This window comes from Manis javanica, chromosome 11 (assembly GCF_040802235.1).
Source record: "Manis javanica isolate MJ-LG chromosome 11, MJ_LKY, whole genome shotgun sequence".
NCBI classification, from domain to species: Eukaryota; Metazoa; Chordata; class Mammalia; order Pholidota; family Manidae; genus Manis; species Manis javanica.
The window spans coordinates 16,875,668-16,898,985 of record NC_133166.1 but is presented as its reverse complement, the minus strand read 5'-3'; the positions used below and the strand labels follow the sequence as shown (position 1 = coordinate 16,898,985).

At 45.6% G+C, this 23,318-nt stretch overlaps 1 protein-coding gene across 10 annotated transcripts in view; it reads right to left on the bottom strand.

Annotated features, from left to right (window-relative positions):
• TENM4 (teneurin transmembrane protein 4) overlaps positions 1-23,318 on the bottom strand; it is a 711,224-nt gene that overhangs the window by 96,149 nt on the left and 591,757 nt on the right. For 7 of the 10 annotated variants that reach the window (XM_073215955.1, XM_073215950.1, XM_073215952.1 and 4 more), the window contains 3 exons: positions 17,298-17,483; positions 10,634-10,660; positions 2,987-3,133 (listed from right to left, as the gene is read on the bottom strand). In XM_073215955.1, coding sequence (XP_073072056.1) covers positions 2,987-3,133; positions 10,634-10,660; positions 17,298-17,483 — 360 coding nt within the window. The remainder of the gene's footprint in view (positions 1-2,986; positions 3,134-10,633; positions 10,661-17,297; positions 17,484-23,318) is intronic. The other 3 variants (XM_073215953.1, XM_073215954.1, XM_073215957.1) reach the window with 1 other exon arrangement.

Genomic DNA, 23,318 nt, shown 5'->3' with positions numbered 1-23,318 from the left:
GCCTAACAAATGCATGCTTGACTGAACTAAACCAACAGCCTAGTGCTAAGTACAGCACCTTCTCCTGTTGCCTCGTACAGCCTGTCCTGTTTCTCTCTCCACTACAACTGTCTCTGTTTGGCCAAGACCAAGAATGACAAGAGGGGCCAGAGAGGAAAGCTTTGTCCCCTTCAGCACTTGGGGACAGCCTTCCCACCGTGGTTGTTTCATCCATGTCACCCTTCAAAGCTGGGACTCCCTGCACCTTCCCTCAGCTCCTGCAATGGGTGAAGAGCCTTAAGGTGAGATGTTTCCTCATTTCCCAGCTGAGAACCCAAGGCCAACTTCCTCCACAGCCTGGTCTCCCCAGCTGCTTGTCTTCCCGACCATGAGGACCCACGGGATGTCCTACTGGCTAGACTGGGAGCCTCACCAGACAGTCCACAGTACAGTGCCCAAGCCTCTGTTAATGTCAGCTGACTGGGTGTTCCTTCCTCACAGCAACTATTCCACTGCATTGCAGCTGTGTGCTGCTTTGCTTTCCCTGCAGAGTGTGAACACACAGGGGCTGTGTCTTATCTGCCTCCGAAGCCCCAGGAGCCAGGACAGGGCCTGAGGCACAATACACACTCAGTTAACATTTGTTGAGTGAATGAATAACCTCAGGCTATAGTGCTATTGCATGGCTTTGCTAGGAAGAATGTAAAAGCTCATTTCCAGTCTGGAACATGTTCCATAAATGCATATAGGTATATTCTCCTATAATTGGGGATTTTCTGATCATTCTCTTCTAGTCCCTGCTGCTTCTTCTCTCAGAGCCGCTGGCAGAGGCTCCATTTCCCTGGGGTCAGCAGAGCCCCATTTCCTATGATGAGAAGCTTTCTCCCACCAAAGCTGTGGGGCTTTGGGCTCCTGTTTGCTCACACCCCAGGTAAACACTGGTGAGTTCTAGCACTGGGAAGGCAAAGCGCCGGCTTTGAAGGATGGTAAATAGGGGACACGCAGTATTGCATTTCATGTGAGGGAATAAATGAACTTGTTTTATGCCTATTCTCGTATGTGTGTTGGGAGGGAGGTGTGCCCTCTCCTCACATTTCTCAAGGGCATTCAGTTCTTCTGATGCCCAGATGTTCAACAGCTGTTTGAAGGCTTTGGCCAAGAGCCTGGATTCTCGAGAAGGGAATGACTCTGCGGTGCAGCTCCCATCCCCTTCTCTCCCAATTACGTGACTGTTTTGTTAGTCCTGGAATTGTGTCTACACAGACAAAGTGAAGGGGAATGTGGAGGAAATGTGCAGATAATTCAGGCTGGTATCCTTTCCTGTGAAGAGCAGATATTACTGCACTTCACCCGCCTGAAGACAGGGACGCTCGGCCCCCTTCCCTTCTTTGCCCGGCCTTTACCTGTGACGATCTCTCTGAACGGAGAGCCCTTTCCTTTCTTACTCCCACAATAACCAATATAGAACTCAACACTAGCACTTATTGCTGTCCACTAGCACTCTGCTTTGGGTCTTTCTCCCTCATTTGAATTCCTGAAGTATAGGGACAGCACTTGGGTCATCTCTGCAGCTGGCCTGGCCCTGGCCCCATTAGAACTCTATATATTTATGGAACATAAGAACTATGTTCCACAAGTTTCAGACTGCTGAAGGGACATTTTAACCCTGAGAGATCTCAAGAGGAGAAAGTGGGCCTGCTGTCTCCGCCTAGCTACTAAGGCTGAACCCCATGAGCTTCTTACTACAATTACTACACTGGGCCCACATCTGGGTGTATACACCTCCCAGATGCCAGCAGCAGGTAGGACCGGAAGCTGGATCAGACAGAGACCAGTGGTCTGAAACAGCCCTTTTTAGGTTGCTGGAAACAACTCAGAGCAAATGAACCAGAAGTAATCACAATAGCATACACTTGGCCTTTTAATCCTCGTGGTGTTTTGAGACTGTAGAATCGCTCTAAGGAGAAAATTCTCAAATGTTAGCATGCTGTATTTCTGCCTATTGATTTCCTACTGTGTGCAGTATACTAGGAAGTCCCTTGGTATAAATGTGAGGTCGCTGCATAAACACATTTGGACTAGGCCAACTGTTAGGCTATGATTAGAAAGGAAGAGTTAACTATTTCCTTTTTTTTCATATCTCTGTCTTTTACTCTCCTCATAACCCCCTTTGATTGGTAGACTCAGAAAGAATCAACCTATCTTCCAAGTGGGGAAGTGGAGTGCATTATGGTTATATTTTTCCCAGTTCACACAACAGAAAGACAAAGGCTAATTCTAGGATGAATGTAAGGACTGGAATGGTCTTCATGATCCAAATGCCTCATTTTATAAATAGGGAGCATGAGGCCCAGTGACATCAAGTAGCTTGCTTAAGGACATACCGGGAGTCAGAGACAGAATTGGGATTAGAACCCTGGTCTCTTTACTCCCAGTTAATAAATTTTCCATAAGACTAGGCCTCCCTTCTTAAGGGTTTTGATAGTAGCCCTTGGAAAAAATCCAACAGCAAAAACAAATTCTATTACAAACTCATAGGGGCAGAAGGTGTGGGAGCAAATTGGCCCCAGTGTGTGTGGTAAGGGTACCCACCAGAATCAGAGGAGAAGGAGCCCTGGCTAAAGGTAAGCTAGCCTCCCTCCTGCGGACAAGTGTCCTTTCGTGATACAGAACTGGATGGCCTCTTCTTGTCCACATTCAGTGAGAGGGAGCTCCTAATTTTGCCAGGCAACTCATTCCACTATTAAAATGTTAGAAAATTCTTTCTTCCATATGCTTTCGCCCCTGCACTCACCATCAGATGGCAATTAATTTTATTTATGTTAATTTTAATTAATTCAAGTGTAACCACTAGTGATAATGCACTCACTCCTTAGTCCACGTGTACAGTTTTACACCCACCCTGCAGGCCTCCCTGACCAGCAGCTGGTTGTGTTGGTTGTTTGCTAATGCAGCTATGCCCACCCTCCGTGCAATGCCTCCCACCCTGCTGGAGCTACAGCCTTACCTCCATCGTTGTCTTTGTTGTCACCACAGGCTGTTTCCATGGATGTGTCACAGCCAGCTCCTCTCCAGCCCAGCTGGCAGACACAGTGCCACCCATTCAGGTCCAAGGTACATCTGCCGTTGCCATTGCACAACCCAGGGCAACCCTCTGCAAGGCAAGCACACAGAATTACAGTCTGATCACCCACAGCCAACTTCAGTCACATGCACACACTCCGCCTGCCAACTCACACAGTGCTTTCACATCCAACAGCACACGGACGCCCTCCGCACCCAGGGAGGATGTTACCATTAGGAGCTGCCACTTTACCAAGAAGGCAACAGGGACTCAGAGTTGAAGGACTTGCTAAGGCCACACAATCAGGATGGGGAACAGTCGGGAAGTGGCAGGGATAGGTCTGAAACCCACACCTTCTGCATCTAACACCCCTTTTAAATGCTATTGGGATTCAGGCGTGGGAGTCAGTGGGTGTCAGCCTGTCAGAACCTGACCAGTGGAGCTTCTTGGCTGATCTTGCTCCATGTTCATGCGTGTATGTTTTCTGTCTCTGGCAGCTGTTTGGAACAAAGGAATCACCTCTGTCTACTGTATGTCCCCTCAGCACCTCTGGCTCTCATTCTAAAGGGCTGTACTTTCCTCAGCTCCTCTTACTAGGTCAACTGTATTGGGACCTAGGCTTTTCATTTATTTTGTCCTATTTTCTCTTAAATACCTGTTTTTGCTTTGAGGAAGAGTCCTTGGGTCTTTTTCTTCCCATCTTATCTATAACCACTCAGAAGAGGGCTCTGCACCCGAGGTGCACTGACGACTGCTGAGAGATGGGCAGGGCTGTCTGGGACTGCACATGCTCATGCGGGCACACAGCCCTTCCCTAATTGCTTCATCTGTACATCCGTCTGCCTATCATTCATTGAGCACTTTCACTGGCCTAGCACTGGAGGCACAGAGATGAGTAAGACCTAGTTCTCAGTCTTGAGGAGCATACAGCCTATCAAAGGAGACAGGTTTGTATAAGTCAAATATTTCACTGCCAAGTGCCCCTGGGGAGAGGTACAAAATATGGTGGGAACCTAACCCAGGAGTGGCCATCTGTTTGGCAGGGCTGTGGATGACTTAATCAAGAAGGGTCTGGCCATATTCACACTCTGCCTTCCTGCCTTGACCATATCATAAGGTGTTACTATTCAAGTAGATTTACTGTGTTTTGATTACTACCTTTTCAAACCCCTCTCTCTGAGTTTGTGGCTTAGGAAATGTCTGTCTGAGAATCTGTTAAGTTACATGGTTCACCTCAGATTTTGCCACTTGATTTTCATTCAAGTCCTCATTTTAATAAACCGGCCAACTCCCTTCTCAGGGAGGCTATCAAAAACCACCTTTCACTGGCATGCCATCCATGTCTTCTCTCTACTCCTGCTTAGTCTCGGGGAAAGCTTTGGATATGAAAGCACTGTCATCTATAATTTGTTTCATTATTATGAGCAGAAAACTGCTACAACTATGGATATACATGGAATTTTTTGCCATGAAAAAAAAAAACCCCAAATTGACCCATTATTCTTAAATGGGACAAACGTGAATGTACTGTCCAGTAGAAGGCCCAGGCCAGGGCAGTCACTCACTCACTAAATAGCCAATCAGAACCCAGAACTTGAGTGTTTCATGGACTTTTGATAGCTGCCTGTTACTACAAACTAAAAGAAAAGTGCTCATTTGCATTTGAGATGTTCAATACATTAACCAGTTAATCTGGCCATTGTGTTTTCCACTGGAAGGACTACACATTTCTGGAGTGCATACGCCAAGCCTAGGAGAGAATCCTCCAGAAGGTTAGAAGCAAATATAGATTATGTGGTCTTTGCACAGCAGGAGCCTGTTGGGAAAGGTGGGAAGCCACCAGCACAGTGGCCCCAAAAGTGATGGAGAAAGCAGTTGTTAAAGCGCAGGAGCAGTGCTGGCATGCAGGTGACTACCCAGGCATTCGGATTTGGCAGCCAGCATCAGCCACCCCTCCAGATCTAAACAACTACAGACTCTTCTTTTCCCATTTAAATTTCTGTCCATCTGGGCAGGAATTCCTTTCAATCAGCCTCATTTGTATTTGAAGTCAGCCTTGGAGAAAGTAGGGTCTAGTTGTTAAGAATGGTAGTAGATTACTTTCTCTTGCTCCAAGATGTAGTCTCTTCTAAGATGCCAAGAACATCTCTTGTGTAAGAGCACAAGCTTGGGAGTACTATCAAAGACTGGTTTTGCTACTTATGTTCTTTGCACCTCAGTCTACTTATAAAATGGAGTTGTTGGGAGGATTAAATGAGATAATGTATGCATGATGCACAAAGCCTGACATACAACTTAAACAAAATATCTGAATCTTCTACTCACCTTAACATTCTATTTTGAGGAGAAGTTATATAATCTCGTAAGTTGTACCTATAACCTCAGTAGGGCTCACAGAAAGGCAAAATAGGAAACTGAAGCAATTATCTAGATCAGAGTCAGCAAGTTTTTTCTGTAAAAGTCCAGATAATAAACACTATAGGCTTGTGATCTGTATGGTATCATTCCAATTGCTGGACTCTGCCACTGCCACTTGAGCAGTCACACACAATTTGTAAATGAATAAGCATAGCTGTGTTACAATAAAACTTTATTTACAAAAACAGTAATGGGCCATTTTTGGCCTGTTTGCCAACCCCTAGATTAGATGCTTCAGGACAGTGAAGACACTAACAGTTGTCAGATACTGAGGGTCTGCTATGGCTTGCCACTGTTCTAGACACTTTATATATATTATTTCTAAACTGAATAACTTTTTATTACATTTTTCAGGTCCTTATTTTCATGGTAGTTCCAACTTCACATCATTTAATCCTAAATTTTGAATAAAAATCACTTGTAATAGAGTGCAGACTTGAGAACTGAACAGACCTCAGTTCAAATCTCAGCACCATCATTTTACTTATTCCCTGTGTGATGACTGGTAAATTATTCATTCTCTAGGTCTTGGTTTTCTCACATTTAAAATGGACGCAATCCCTACTTCAAGGAGTTGTTGAGGAAATTAATGAGATAATGTATGTCACTTCATTAGTACAGTGGGTAACCTAAGTAGGTGTTCAATAAATAGCTATTATTATTGGATTTCTTTTAACCTTGTATAACTTCACTAAGAGATTTACAAACCAGAAAATAAGTCTTTGCCAGTCCAAATTGTGTCAACATTTGGGTCAAAAGCCATGGTTCTCATAAATACAAACCTTGCCAAAGAGAGCTGAGACAAGCCCAGGAACTTAGTCATGGGGGTTAATGCACAGCTCAGGGGCAGGCAGTGAGATGGGTGCAGGACGATGAGTCCCAGCCCAAGCTTGTCATTTCACACCTTATCACTCTGCCCTCCTTGAAAGCAACTGTCCCAAGTATACTTAAATTACTAATTTTGCAATAGTTTGTCTTAATCCATTGAGTAGAATATAAACTCATAAAGGCAATTTTGGACTAATCCAGTGCCTTACACAAAGCAGGTGGTACTCAATAGATACATGTTGAAATTAAGCAATGAATGAGGAGACCTAGGTTCTAGTGCGTCCTTCTAACTTTAGAATCTTAAGAAAGTTACTTTTCCTCTTTTGGCCTCCATTTCCTCATCTAGTGAATGCAGGTTTGGATGAGATGATCTGTTAGGTCCTTTCAAGACAACTGACCCAATAGAGAGGGTCAGAACAAGTTCACGTGTGATGATTCTGTTCTTGTTTCAATGAACTTTACTCAGCTCCCACTGAATGCCAGGCGTGTGTTAATTCTGGGGTATACAGAGATGAGATATAGCTTCTGCCCCAATACTTTTATATTCGATCTGACTATATCCTACTTTGCTCTGGGAAGGATTTAAAATGGGTCTTACAATCTCAAACAATACTTCTCAAGGTGAATTTTATGGAACACTAGCTCTATGAAGTCCTCAAAAACAGGCTCTATGGTCAAGTAAGTTTGGAAAACATTGCATCCTATATTCTTATCCTGAAAGTCACACTGAATATTAATGTATTCAAGGCTCTGAGAACTCTTACAATAAAAGGAACTTATTTGATTAGCAGAACATTTTCCAATTTGACCTCAGAGCTCTATTCCCCTCTACAACCATTTATAATTATGTGGAATATTCCATTCCACAAAAACCTTCTCAGGAATCCCTGCTCTAGTGAGCTTGTCTCCATACACAGTGCCTAAGGCACACATTCCGAGCCACTGTGAAATAGCCTGGATGAGTGGGTGTCCTAGGGGAGTGTAATCTCTGCATGTGAAACCACGGGAACACCTTATCCATGGTCAGTTTCTTACAATGGACCGAGTTATACCCTGGGGGTTGGCACTGTCCTATCAGTTTTAGGGGTTCAGAAGAACTCTGAGTACCCGTGCATTGACTGAGGTTTGCTCTCATCCAGCGATTTGCTTCTGGGATAACCATATCCTCATGAGCCAGTATGAGGAAGCCTCCTCCAGGGTGACGTGCCAACTTTTTTAAAGCAATATGCCCATCCTTACCCATTACTAAAGCACGTTAATTCCACCAACCCTGAAACTCATCAATAATTCAGAGGGCCCAGGTGACATTAACAATCTCATCTGGAAGGACTCACACCAGGCATTCGCTAGAGTCAAAATAATGTGATTTTAAGGTTTAGAGAAGAGCTAAGCTTTTCAAAAGAAATGATGCCCTTTAAATGACAAGGGGCCACTTTATACTCAGCCTTCTTAAGCCTATGAAGAAGGCTCCCTGAAGCTAGCATCAGATATGACTAGAAGACTTTCAGAATCCTTGGAGGTATGCTTCTGTTAAGTGGCAGTGGGGCTATATATCAAAATGCCGCATTTCTTTATGGTTCTCTTTCTGGTCCTCATGTGCTTTTTCAGCCCTATAGTCACTTTCCTAAACAAGGTCACTGTCATCTCCTACCTTGATGACAGCAATAGTCAAATCGGTCTCCTTGTCCACAAATACTCCCTCTCAACTCTTCTTCCACAATATGGCCTGATTGATCCTTGTTCCAAATGACGTATGTCATCAAGTCATTATCCTGCTTTTAAAAATCAGTGACTTTCTAAGGAGTGGATTTGTGGCATCTTGCGGCACTGATGGACAATGACTGCATTGGGGTATGGGTGGAGACTTGATAATATGGGTAAATGTAGTAACCACATTGATTTTCATGTGAAACCTTAGTAAGAGTGTATATCAATAATATCTTAATAAAAAATATAAAAAAATCTGTGGCTTTCTCATATGCTTATGTTAAAGTTCACAATCTTGGTCTTCTAGAAGGCCCTGCCTAAACAGTGGTGCTTGAGGGGTGTGGGTGTGTGTCTCCTTGCTAAGTGGCCCTGAATTTCCCCTTTCATAACCCTTACCACACTTAGTTGGACTTATTTTACTGGTGTCTTCTCTGCTAGACTGTGGGTGACCCAAGAGTAGGGAACATTTCTGGTATGTGGTATCCACATTTTCTGGCACTTCTGGAGAAGTTCCATGTATTTGTTGAGCGAATGTTTTTTCTTTGGTCTCTCCCAAAGCAACTGGAAAGCAAAGAACAAAAGCTACTTCACTTGTCTCTGAACTGCAAAATACTCTACCCAGATGGGTCCTGAGCTTGTATTGTACAGATCTCTGAATTCTTTTTTTGGAGTTAGTACCCTCCGTACCAGAAAACCAGCAACATGGGGGCTTGGTCCAGTCCTAGATTTTGGCCAAGAATCATCTTTTACAGCAAGTTTTGATTTAGTGATCTAATCCAACTAAAGGTTTGGTTATATTTTCCGAACTAAATATCAGAACAAATGGTTTGAGAGAGATTATGTGTCACTTCCTGGCGAGGATGTCAGTTTGGAAGACATGATGGGACGTTCTTGGTGACTTGTGTTGATGGAAGATAGAACACTGGAAATACGGATTAGGTCAGGAAATAAGGTCACAGGTGTCCAAAATCCTGGCTCTGCCACTTACTTGAAGTGTGACCCTCATTGGGCCACTCAGCTTCCTTAACTTCCTTTTCTAACCAAATGAGTATAATTTTATCTGCTCCTTTAAAAAAATTAATAGGACTCGCTCTTAAGACTCATGGATGTGAAGCAATCTTACACAGCAGGAAAAAAATTTCACCAAATAGATGGTAAGTTATTAAATTTAATCCATCTTGAAGATTCCTCTGATGATGATTATGTGTGAAATGCCTTGTTTAAAGAGGCTCACAGGTGCTACTCTCTCTGCTGGAATGAGTTTACTGTCAGTTGAAGACCAGCATGTGAAAAGAGAGACTTGCCTCTCAACACCAGGCCTCCACTGACGGGTCCCAGAAACACCTTTGCTGCATTTGGCAAAGATGTTTCAGTTGAAAAGCATTTAGTCATTTATGCTTCCCCAAAAGCCTTTTCCATAGGTTTTAAACAGAAGTTTGCTATCTCTTATTAAAAGCCAATTTAGCCTTTTCCTTTACAATTTCAAAAATTAGTCTGGCTCATGAAGTCCTTCTCCAAATTAAGGGTGAGCATAAGCATATGATGATAAAATGGCAGAGAGCTAGCACCATTTACTGAGCACCCTTCCTGCCCATGTTCTAAGCACTTTACAATCTTTATTTTACTTAATCTTCACACCAACCCTATAGGTAGGTCCTACCATCACTGTCACTGTCTAAAGACTCTGAAGTGAAGGGAGGTTAAGTAAGTTGCTGAAGGTCACACAGTTCATTAAGCGTTGGACTTGGGGTTCAAACACAGGCCATCTGTCTCCAGAGTATGTCTTTAACCACTAAATGATATTTTGTGCCACGTGCCGGGTCAAGGCTTGAGGTTAAAAAGATGAACATGGCATGGTATTTCTCCTTGGGGAGCTTGTAGTCTTTTAGGATCACATGTATCTGATCGTTCTGACACTTCCTCATAGAGCAGTGAGGCCTGTTTGGAAAATGAGGTACTACTGGTCAATGTGAATGCTTAAAACTGGAGGGATTACTGTGCCTGCAGGAAATACTCTTCAAAGATAAAACTTACCAAAGTCAGGCCTTATCTGAAAAGGAAAAAAATAACCTGAGACAGGCAGCCCTTGCCCTCCCTGAGGTCAGGAGTCCGTTTCCCCCTTCCGGGCGCAGTACCTAGCACACAGTACTGAGACTAGTGAGCGTTCTCTATGTGGTTGTGGGTGAATGAGCACAACATAACAGGACAGGGTTCTAAGGTTTCATAGTTTGCTCTGGGGTCTCTTCTCTCGGGCTTCTCACTTTGGGTCTCAATTCTCAGTAACTTCCTTCTGATGGGCCAGGGGCTGTAAGGGACGGGCAGGCTGATGTGAAATGGAGTAGAAAGCGTGAGGGATGTATGTGTGTATGGGGAGGGAAGGACAATAGTGTAATGGTAATAACATGAATGGATTGAGCACTTTAGGGGGAAGAATGGCACTAAGGTCTATCAACCACCTTGCGACCAAAAACCTGCCCTCTGGGCAGTGAGTGCCCTGACAAAGCCAGGGCTGCAGGAGCATCGAGACACCATGCTGATGGGGTGTATATACATTTCTATATACACATTTCTTCTTTTATGCTCATATACAAACACACACACAAAGACAATAGGTAAATAAAGGAAGGAAGACCATACCTTTAACTACCCTATCCAGATAGTGCGCTTGGGAAATAAAAGACAGGACATTTAGGGTAGGATCAGATAAATGCAGTATTGCCTGCCACATAACCATGCCAGGTGTTGAGGACACAAAGGGGGATGCACCCCACATTTGGGACATGCCTGCCATGGTGGGGAAAATAAAACCAAGGACAGGATGACACACGAGAGAAGGAGGGAAAGCAAGCACATTCTCCAGGAAGGGCCCAAAGGAACTTCAACTCATTCTCTGATCCAGGAGTTTGGCAATATGATCATATAAACAAGAAGACATATGGATAAGGAAAACAGGAGAAAAAGGAGAATGGGAAGCTGCAAAAGTGGCCCCACTCCTGCTCTGTCAGGTTTGTTCAGCTTTTTGGAAAATCAGAGCTTCCCTTTGTCTACCCAGAGCATCATCAACTTCCCTTTAGGGAAGCAGCTGTAAAAGAACAAGTGCATCCCGTCTGGGCAGATGGGTTTCCGGGAAGCTGGAATTTAGGAATATGCAAAACTGGAATTGCCTTTGATAGACACTAGGGAAATGGGTCGAGTCTTTTGTCAAATATACCGCTAAGTGATCTACTTGACATTGTTGAGTTTTCTATGGACCTATGTGCCCCCAAGACTTGAATGCAGAATGCTCGGTGTTCTAAGTAAGATGCATTTTGCTACTTTGTGCATCTTACATAGAATGTGAGGTGCAGGTCAATGGATGTCACTGGGGAAAAAGAAAAGAAAAGAAAGAGAAGGAAAGAAAAGAAAACCTGACCACTTTTCCAGGCTTATTAACTCAGAAGATACAATTATCTATGTTTATTCTCCAGTGGAGGGGTTGCATCCGAGCACTGGGTTATTTGGCAATTTAAGGTTTTTGCTTATTTGTGAGGATGGGTGTCAAACGTTGCTCTGAAATAATTCCCACTGTGGATATATGGGGTTCTGTGTTCAGAGCAGGGCAGACCTCTTCTTTCCCAGCATACATCAGTTAATGCCATTTCACTGGCCCCACCAGGCTGCTGTAGTCATAGCCATTTAGAAGCTTCCCTTTTCTCTCCTCTCTATGGCTCCCCTATATGTGCTCTCACAAAGGATGGAGAGATGCCATCTCCTGAAGGGCCTGGTGCTTTCTGCCAGGCGGGCCCCATCCTCGGCTTTATTTCACATATGAATCAAAAGTCCATAAGTAAGACTGTACTGCAATGGTGGGGTCTTACCTGGAAACCCTAGGGTTCTATAAACTGTAAGAACATTCTTACGCTCTTCGTGAAGAAGGATAAATTTTGCTTTACAATCCTCTGTAAAGGATAGATACTGTTGCTGTTCATCAATATATATCTGCCTCAAAAGATGGTGGATGAGAGGCTATGTTCTTAGCTCAGGTATGCATGTGGTCTCTGTTTCAAGATGAAATATGCTCTTGGAGTCCAAAAGCTGGTACCAGCCCATCCATACCAAATCTAAGAGTTTTCTGGGAATGGAATAGAACTTCCTTGGCTCTGGCTACTGCAAATGGAAGTGATAACTGGAACTTTCAAGTTTAATGCCATTCATTTATAAAAGGCATATAGCCGAAGTCCATACTGTCGCTGACGTCATTGTTTAAAAATCTTGGCACATACAGCACAGTCATTCAGAAATTCATGTTTTCCAAGTACTAACTTTAAGAAAAGATGACGCAAAGTGCATGCATTTGCGTTAAAGATGGTGGATTCAGGACTTCACAAATTCCCTCATCTTTCCCCTTAGGAAGATGATGATGGCAGTAGAGTCATCTTTTCTCTGGGGCTATGCTTGTTCTTTCAACACTGCATAAATGTTTCTTACGCTCCTGCTACATTCCTGCCACTAAGCAAGAAGCTGGAGACAGCAGGGCATACAGCTATTTATGATACCGACTCTGAGCCTTTGGCATGAGGTTAGTCTATAAGGTCTTAGCTGTCTTTAGCAACTCTGTGACCTCCAACTTCAAAACTTCTTTTCATGACTTGACTGTACCAACAGAAGTTTCCAAAGGTTTCTCCCAGGATAATCTCTAGAAGTTTCAGGGGGCCTCTGCCAAAGGCTGTGGAGAATATGGAAAGAGGCTTTTCATTTTCTCTGGGAGCCTCAGCTGACTCTACCAATGGTATGGCTGGTATACATGAGGCCAGGTTAAACAAGGATCTTTACAGCAAATACTGCTTAGTTTGATGTAATCATCTGAACTTTTTTCAGTTGGATGACAAACCATCAAAGTGATGTTCTTGTTAAGATCTTGGATGTGTTCTTTAGTGTTCTTCCCTCTCTGTATGAAGAATCAGTGAGTAAGTGGCCAATGGCACCCACCCTGAGGACTCTCAAAGCCCACAAACTTTTCTCCAGTTTCCCACCCCTACCATGTGTGGGCTGAACTCTTCCAGAATTACCAACTAGTCAAGCTACTGCTCTGCCATCTCGGGGGTAGATCTCCCTCTATTTTCTCTCTCTCCTTGTCAGCATCTGTCCTGCCAGGTCACAGGTCCTGCTGTGAAAGAATGCCTTTGATGAGGGATAACAAGGGTTATCGCACAAGCGCTGGTACCTTGTGAGTGCCTTGTGAGCTCCTGGTTAAGGACTATCTGATTACAAGAAAGAAATCTGAGAGCTACCATTCAGTGCAGACACAGAACTGCAGAAGATTTTGTGGCCTTTCTTCATAATTTCTCCTCATCGTGAAGTCTGGCTTTGCTCACTTAGTTAATTGGATCATCAAAGTATTATTTTGCTCTCTACTCCCAGAGGAGGATTTGCTTAAGAACAAAGTTTTATATGATTGGCTAGCTCTCCTGAAGTCCAATAAATAATTCTGTATAACTGGCATACCGAACAATCACAGCTTTGGGGTCATGGCTGGACTTATTCAAATGTAATCAGAAGCTGGGATTTCCCACCTGTGTTTGGAGACTATATAGACAAGGGGTACTCAAGTGAAAGAAGTAACTATTGAAAAAGTGATCCAAAATGTTGGTAGTGTTTTCAAACAAATGGGAAAAATTAAATACCTTTTAAAAAAACTATGATTTTCAACTTCCTCTAAATAATGGAGGTCAAGCCCCAGACTTAAGAGACCCATAAAATTCCTGGAAAAGACATCCAAAAGTATGCTTTTTATGATTCTGTGTTGATTGTATATACTTGAGAAATATCCAAACCAATCCATCTTACCTTAACTTCTGGACTAGGAAAACTGGGTTCCATATATGAAAGTGGGAGTATTAGTGATGAGTAGGAGAGCAAAAATGAAAAACCCCTTTTTACCTGTGGGATATTTCTAGGAGCAGGTGACTCAGTCTCAGGACAAGGGTGCAGTTTTGTGAGCAGTGGAGGAGGGCACAGGAAGCCCGTCACCGAGGGGGCCTCCTCCAGCCACTCCACTCTGCGATTCACAGAGAAACGGAAGCCCCCTGAGAACACACGGTGCTTTTACCAAAGACCTTTCTTGAAGATGCAGAGAGAGATAACTCCTAACATAAGGAATTAGGATTCAATGAGAAATATTCTTGCCTTTTGGCAAAAATACTGTCATTATAGAGGATGACACTGTCAATTTCCCTTTTACTCTGAAAACCAATCTCTTTTGAGAACAATCAAGTAGCTTCCATGAGAGTAAAGGTGGACTGAAGCCTCCAAAAGGAGATGTTTAACTCCTGCTGTAATAATCTGCTATGGGAAATGTCGCTGGGGTAAAGAGTTTCTCATGCTGGAGACTTGATCATGAGAGGCCTGGCCTTGTATTATTCTTTCCTGCCCGTTAGGTAACCAAGTCATTCCTTCCTGTGTCTGGAAGGCAGCAGTGTATGAATAAACAGGCCTGCCTTTCTCTTGCTTCCCCTACATGGAGGTCTCTGAATCAGTGTCATGGACACCAGCTTTTCTCCAGGATGGGAGGTAATTATACTACAGCACATGAGCTAGCTGTGCTATAATGACCTATTATGTAATAATGAAATCTGATAACACGAAAGAACTTCACACTTGGAATTTCTGACTTTTCACATCAGTTTTTTCTCTTCCTAAATGATCCTTGCAAGGAGGGAAGCTCCCTGGCAACATAAAAAAGGGCTTCTTGCTACCATCCAAAAATGAAAAGGGGTTTCTCCTTCTCGTTTCTATTCCAAAAAGAGAAAGAAGGTACTACTGCTGTTTCTGTCATTTGCACCCCCTACTCCTTCCCTTATATCTGACCAGGTTATTGAAGTGTTCCTTCAGGGCTAGGGTGTTGGGCTTCTCAGGGGGTATGCAGCTGGCCACAGGCAGAGACCCACAGAGCTGACCACAGGCAGAGAACCACAGAGAGCAAGTTGCCATGCAGGGAGATTAGACGGGGACAAAGGAAATGCTCACTACACAATGAAGGTAACAGGATTCCCAGCCAACGTCCTTTCATCTGAGCCACTATGACTAGGACATTACTTCTTCAATGTCCTGTGACATTTTCCTGGAATTTATGACTGTCAACCTCCCTCTGGAGTCGTGCACATTTACTTTGATCCATTTCTTATCTGGAGGGGAAAAAGTATCTGCAATTGAAGGAGAAATCTGCTCTTACAGAGTGACAATGGGGTGTGCTGGGGAGGCAGGAGGGATGGTTTTACTTCTTGGCATCAAAATGAAAGGGATCTTCTTCAAGCCAGGCTAATGAACATCCCTAAGACACTAGATGTAGCACGGCCTGCCTACAATCCCTGTGGTGAGTTATCTGTAACTGGACACAGGGAGAATTTCCCTAAATCCCTCATCATTTGACTCAGAAGAGATGCTTTTATCTTATGAAAATCTGACATCTATACACTTTTTGGCACTTGGTAAGGTGAGCTGGGGACTCTGTAAGCAAGTGATAGAAAACAATATGCTGTCTCTGGGCTCTGATTTATGTTTCAATAGGGATGGGCCTCCTTCTGGGCTGGGATGCTAACAGGTCAGTCCGTCCTCTGTCACGCAGAAGAGGAAGGTGATGGGAAGCAGAGTTTAAAAAAGAGGGTCCCTGGAGTGACCACCTTTAAGAGGTGTCCAGGACCATCATAAGGTAGGAGGACATGGACATAAAGAAGTCACCCAGAAGCACACAGGAAGATACTGTGGCAGCTCCACTATAGAATAACAGGGAGGGCTGCCACCGGCTAGGGAGTGGCTGTGTTAAAAGTCTGGATTGGGTAGGGTAGGTATGATGCTCAGCACTACCATTAGGAAGGCACAGCCTCCGGGAAGGTCATTAGCCCAACACCTATGTAGAAAACCTGGGCTTCGTCATGCAAGGACTGCAGAGCAAGCAGCTGGTGAAGAGCCCCTGCACCCAGGCTCAGGAAACTGAGTGGTAAGTTCTTGTTCTACTTCTTAAAAGTGACCTCAAGTCTCCGAAAAAAAAAAAAAAAGGGGGGAATAATGGGTGTGCCTTTGCAGGGTGATTGTTGGGAATATGAAATAATGTTGTTAAAAGCCCTTAGCATGATGCTTGGCACATTGTAAAAACTAAAAAAATAGAGCCCATTATTATTAATATGTGTAAGCTGTTCCACAGACATTTGTAAATAGAGTGAAGTTAAGGGGGCAGGAACAATGAATATAAAGTAATTTCAGGCTACAAAAAGAATAATCCCCCCCCTCAAATCAGATAAGAGGTCACTCCATTTGCTCAAAATTCCTTTGTTCCCCAACAGCTCTGGGGCTTGTCTCCCAGTTTCTACAGGACTCAAGAGGCAACTTCTAGAGCTGGAGGGACCCCCAGAATCCTGTCTCCTAAAGCCATGTGCTCACCGTCTGATCAGACCCTGCCTTTAAAAACTTGGAAGGGGAAGAAGTTAAAACACACAAACCAGTTGATTCAATAAAAAGCTTTTGGGGAGTGCTCTTTCCAGGATAATAAACCAAGCAAAACGTCTGGCTGTGTTTAAAATCAACAAAACCAGCAGGAAAGGAAGAAGGAAGGGAGCGAGCGATCTGCTTGTTTTGAAAGCTGCCAGCGGTGCCTCTTTGGCAGGACTGGTGCCGAGGGGCCCCCAGGGGAGGAGAAAGGAGACGTGCCCGGACGGGGTGGAAGCCGGGGGCAGGGAGGGAAGGATCCCAGGCCTAATGGGAGACAGATGTGGCCTGGGGTCCAGGGATAGCTTTCCCCAGGATTCCTGTCCTCTTTGGGAGCTACAGCCCCAGAGGCCAGTGGGTGTGGGGGGCTCAGAGCTAGGCCCAAGCCCTCCAGTCAGATCACGGATTTGATAATAATGGCTGTATTTATTCAGCACTCTGAGATGTGCCAGCCTGTGCTACGGTCTTTACATCCACCATCCCTAGTTTATAGGTGGGGAAACTAGGCTGAGAGGCACTGGGACTTTCCTGCAGCTGCACATCTGCCTCGCTCCTGAGCCCCAGCTCCTGAGCACAGGGGCATACTGTATTTGGCCCAGAAAGGCCTACACAGCAAGGTAGGCTGACCAGCTCACTGGGATCTGGAAATGCAGACAGGGAGGGGAACAGTTAAAAGTGCTCCATTGTGAGATTAGGTCTGACTGATGTCCAGGAAATGCCAATCACAATGTGGCCAGATGAAAGGACATTTTGCCCAGTTCCCACATGCAAAGGGGACCTGGCCTGCGCCCTCAAGTGCCCGGGCAGTCAGAAGAAGGGGCCCCGGGCCGGGCCGCCATACCGATGGTGCAGTGCTCGCCGTTCCAGCCGGGGCTACACTCGCACTTGCCGTCGCGGCAGGTTCCGTGCTCCGCGCAGCGGGGGTGGCAGGCCCTCTGGTCGCAGGCTGCCCCCATCCAGCCATCCTCGCAGCGGCAGGTGCCCCCCACGCAGACGCCGTGGCCACCACAGTCAGCAGCACAGATCTCTGTGGAGACGGGGAGGGAGGAAAGCGGGCCAGGATGGGCAGGATAGAGAAAACAAAAGACTGGGTGAGTCACTGATGGCAACTGGGGCCTCAGCTGGCCACCCCCTCGGCGCCTGCTAGCGACTGGGCTTCCCGAGGACAAGGCCCTGGGACGAGAACAGTTCTCAGGCAGAGCCTGTCCCGAGTACCCTTCCCCACCAAAACAGGGCGGCGGGAAGGGCTCTGCTCTGTCTGCGTTTCCCGTTGCCAGCCTGTCCTGGCTTGCGTTGCTCACCACTTCCAAAGGGGACCGGCCTTCTGAACAGATGTGAGAAAAAGTCAGATTTACTTAAAAACTGGTTGTGTGTGAAAACAAACTGAGGACGAGTCCCCGACTGCCAAGCAAAGTGCTGGTGGGTCTGGATGGGGCCCTTGCACACTTTTGGGGCTGGGTTTCCTTCCAGCCCTGCCCGCAGTTGAGGTGGGGTGCAGGGGGCTGGCCCTGGGGCCATGGGTGTGCTCTGGGGGGTGGGCTGGTCTGTGCCTCTGCTGTCTGTCCCAAGTGCTCCTGCTCACTGCTTTGTTACCCCAACTCTAAGCCCCATCTAAATGGCCACTCTGATCCAAAGCAAACAGTTTCGGGGCCACCTCAGCCACAGGGGAGTTGCCCAGACCTGTCATCACAAAGGCCCATCTATGAGATGGTGCAAATCATACACACTTGATTCACAAGCCCCCTGGGCTCAAGGCCAGCGACAGCCTCACGGTTACACAGGCAGGGGCTATGAAGGCTTCAAAACACAACTGCCTTTTAGGAGAGAGGCTGAGCAACTGTGGCATGGATGTTCCCTGCCAGGGCTGTGATGGACACCCTCACTTGATTCTGTGCCTCACGGCCCAACAGTCTGCAAATGAAAATCCCAACACCTTTAATTTCTTTCCAACTAAATGAACTGGCATCCAGGTCGAGTTGCATTTGTCCATTACTCCATTCCAAGCTGTACTCCTTCCTGGCTTAGAAGCTTATTAATCGTCCAGCGACTTTTGAAAAAAGAAAGAAAGCAAAACTAGATCTTAGAGGCTCAGCCCTTCCATATCAGTATGCACGGCAATGCCTGAAATGTTTGAAAATTTAAAACCAAAACAAAGAGCGAATGAACCATATACAGTGTGTTCCTACACCAGCCCCCTTGCCAAAGCTCACTCCCTTGAAAGTGAGCAGTAACACACTGGACTCCCTGCTGCCCAGAGGAGAGGGAGGCCTTGGTAAAGTGTCCTCCAGAGGAGCCAGAGGACTGCTGGGTCCTATGCCAGGCACGGGGGCTTCCGAGCCGTGTGACCGTGGCAGGTTCTTTGACTTCGCTGATGTGTAGAGCGTGGGCAGTAAGGAGACCGCCTCATAGCGCCTCTGCTGACCATCAGGGCTGCGGTGAGCACTGAGTGAGGGCATGGAAAGATGTCCAACTCAAGAAACATTCTCAGGATAAAGAGCTTTAGACCACAAGTCCAGGACAGGTTGACAAGGTCCTTGCCTGCTCAGCCACTGTGCTAAGCTGCTGTGCAACCTTGGGAAGGTCACTTTCTCTCTCTGGTGTCAGTTACCTCACCTTCTGCCAGGGAGCCTGATGGCACCTAAGTTCCCTTCCCGACCCAAGACTGCGGGAGTCCATGATATAACCTGCCTCCTGGTTACACAGCATGACCAACGCCCACGGCTCCGCTCAAGCGTCCCTCCTCCTCTGAGAGGCCTCCTGCGATTCACCCTGTGGGTCTTCTCTTGCTTTCTGCCTTTCTGTATTACATGCTAGAGTGATTATCTGTTTCTCTGTCCATCTCCTTGTCAGACTAGGGACACCTGAGGCTGGATGGAATTCTTCTAATCACTTCTGTGCCTGGTACCCAGCACAGATCTTAGCACAGAACAGCCCCTTACTTAAGGTTTGTTGGATAATGGCTGGATCTGCGTGTGCTTGGGGCTATAGGTGCCTGAGAAAGTAAAACAACTCATGTGCCCCCTGTTCAACCTGGCTGAAAGTCTGTCTAGGCCTGTGTGTCTGCTTATCTCTGGTGAGCTGCCTTTGAAAACCTCCCCAGTGAGAGTGGGATTGTGGTGCAGAGTGTCTCTACGATCCAGGAGCCCTCCAGGAATGCACCTTGTCCAGCTTCCTTTCTTCCTCTTCACACAGAAAATATTTTGGGTTTTCATTAAGACCAAGAGCGGCCATCTCCAGGCCCCAGGCTTCTGAAATGTCCATCCCTTCTCTCTGCACAGCGTTGCAAAGGTAGTGACCCCGGTGACTGGAGGCTAGGCCTGCTCTCTGGCCTGGAGCTTTGCCCTGAGGCCTGGGAGCGAGGGAAGATTAGGTTAACATTTGTTTGGGTTTACTCAGCACTTCTTCCAGGTGGCAGTGTATGGCGTGAAAGTAAACAGAAAATAGCACCTCTATTCACTGAGGTGTGAGCCAGGCGAGGGACAGGAACAGAAGAGCCAGGCTTTCCCCAGCACTGTCTGACTTTGGTCTTAGCTAACAGGAAGTTCAGTCCTTTATTAATTAATCTGGAAGCGTCTGGATGAAAGAGCCAATGACTTGGAATCACATGTGACTCCACGTATCAGTTCTGCCAGTGACTTAGGCAACCTATTCAATTGCTCTCAACTTTGTTTTCTTCCTCTGTAAAATGGGGATGATGACAGCACCCATGTCTGATAAATTCATACTGACTTATTATTCCAATAATACTCCATGATTGCCTACTATGTGCCAGAGCTTGTGCCTGGGGCTAGGAATACAGAGGTAAGGTGGACTCTCTGCCTTCAAGGAGATGATAGTCCACAGCACAAACTGATACTGGCATTCCAAAGATTATCCAAATAATCTGCAGCTGTTATTCCTATATCTTTTTGCTTATGCACATTGAGTAAAAAGCCAGGAATCTAGGACTCAGACAGATTTAGGGTCTACCCTTGATGTTACCACTTACAGTTGACTGGGGAATCTGCAAGTTACAAGTTATGAAATATGTTGAGCCTTACTTTCCATTTCTGTAAAATGGGTATAATAATTCCCACTTCACCACTCCCACAGGGTTGGTATTAGATCAAATGAGGTAATGCATGGGAAAGTCATTTTATCTGGTTTTGTGTTTCCCCAAGCACTCTTCATATACAAGTTCTGATTTAACTATCACAACAATGCTGTGAGAACCAGGCTATTATTCTTCCTAGAGGTGAGGCTACTAAGGCCCAGATAGCATAAGGTAATTCTACAAGGACATGTGGTCATCTGGTGCTTTTTCCTTGTTTTGACAGTCCTCAGAGAGTGCTGCCAGATGGACATTTTATAGATGAGGAAATGGACGGGCAACGAGGCAGGCTCTCCTTAGAGGGGACCCCCTGGTTCTCCCAGCAGATCTCCCTGCTTTTCTGGCCTGGTTGCTTATCTTTTGTTACATCTGTGTCAGCCCCTGGATATATGTGAAAGAAATGAGATGCTTTATGCAGAGCTTCCCAGACACTCAGTCTCACTTGGCTCATCTGCACACTGTGGAGCTGTTTATCCAAACGCTCCATTTCCTTGCCAGTTTACACTAGACATGCTTTCCTGGCATGAAGCTGAAGTTGCCTAGTGGCTGGGCACCCCATCAGCCCTTTACAAGCTGGGTTGTGAGCTTTTATGCATTTTAATGGAAGGGCCTGAACAGGGTGACCTTGTTGTTTATGGGGTGCTAACTGATGGTAACACAACCTGTCAGTGTTAAGTTCTCATCTGCAGATGGCCTCTCTCTCTGCCTGAGTGGGAGAGACCCGCTGACTCATGATGGGAGCAGAAACCTGAGATGCTGCTTTATCATTTGGCCTCAAGTCGTAGGCCCTATTGTTGTTACTTTTTTATATATCTCAGTTTTTCTGTTCTGAAATAAATGGAACTGCTTTATTTTTTTCCTTCTTGATTTTGCTTTGAAAAAGTTGGTGAAAACCAGATAGGATGGTGCTGGAGAGTGCGCTCTGACAGCTCATCTGCCCTTTATGTCCTGGAAGTGGTACTTTGGGAAATTTAGGTCATAGCTCCTCTCAAGTCTCAAATTTCCTTAGTTGTAATCTGGGGATGACACCAAGTACTACAGAGGGTTGTAGGAATTACTCTCATCTGTTTAGTTTCTTGAGTGCCCACTATGTGCAAATCCTAGAGTGGGCACTGAGGCCGCAGGGGGATTGCATCAGACGCAGGAGGTCTTCCCTGACCTCAACGAAGTTAACGTTCTAGCCTCGCCAACCAACACAACCGAAATCAATTAAACACATTAACATGACTGCAAGTGAAGCTTCCAGTGCAGTGCCTGGCACGCAGTCATGATATAAAAATCATGCACACACATATTCTTACAGGAAAGGAAATCGGTGTGGTGTCAAGTGGAGCAGACTAAAGTCAGAAGATCAGATGGGAACTCTGACTTAAGCAACAGACCTGTCATAAGTGAGCATCTGATAAATGCTAGTTGATTGTCACGTGATTAACACCAGCGCTTTCTGACTAAATGCTAAAGGATTGGGGTCTGAGAGAATCTTCTGAAGTACTATGGAGTACACAATCCACAGGGTGGACTTGGACTCAGATTCTGACCACCTGGTTCCTTTGGTTCTTGTGGAGTTGTTGCAAGAATTACTTAATCTCTCTGAACCATGCTTCTTCGCCCCCAAAATGGGGAGAGTACTGATGGTTCCCTACAGGGTGTGTGGTGATGACTGAAGGAAAGCATATGTGTGAAAGGCTCTGCATAAACTATGCTGTGTATGTGCCTGATTGACAAGAACCTAAGATGCCCTATATTAGCACAGCTCCTAAGGCTCTGCGTAAACTATGCTGTGTATGTGCCTGATTGACAAGGACCTAAGATGCCCTATATTAGCACAGCTCCTAATCGCTGAGCAGAACATCTCACTGAAGAGCAAAATATGTCCTTTCCTAGTAGCAACCTCCAAATTTGAGGGTGAAGCACCTTCTCTGGTCACGTAACATGGTATCATCAGCCAAGACCATCAAAACCCAGTTAGAAGCCATTTGTATTTTTAACCTTGGCTTCCTCTTGAAAACAGGTGAGAATCTGCAGCTGTCATAAGTTCTCATTCCAAGTCTATAGAGTTCTTGGCTGAACTGATACACAAGGTCAGGCTCCAGGACACCTCAGCTGTTCTCTGAGGGAAAGCCATACCCAGAGCCCTACCCCTCCACCACCCACCTCTGCCTGCCTCACCCTTCTAAATGTCTGTAGACTGGAAGCCCGCCTGACATCACGCTCCAAGCTTGTATTCACCTGGGTTCCCTGGCAGCAGGCACGAGGCCTGGTGCAGCATGAGCTTTCAACAAATATTTACTGAAAGGACAGATGAAGACAAAACAGCTTTACCAAAGAGGTATTATACCATTTGGCTCAACTCTACCTCGGTGCCTTATTGTACGAAATTCATTTGGTTAAATATATTCATACAGGGGCTCAGTCTCCTTTGTACCTGACCTTAGAAACTCATCTGCTCCTGTCTCTGACTGAGGACTCTGTAATTTTGAAGGGTCTCAGTCCTTACTCCTTCATGCGCGTCTTCCTTCACGCCAATGCCCATGTCACACCCAATCTCCTTCTATGACATGGAAGCAAGTGAACCCGTGGGGTAGGGAAAGATAGTCAAAGGGGAGGGAAAGATATAAGGTTTGGCGATGAGTTAATTATGTCCCAAAGTGTATACTCTGTAAGGGGAAAAGCTGCCTCAGGCTCCCCTCGTTAATTGTTAACCTTCACATTAACTTGGATGAAGCCTGGGACCTAGCATGGCTACATTTTAATTTGTCTGGACTCTTTTAC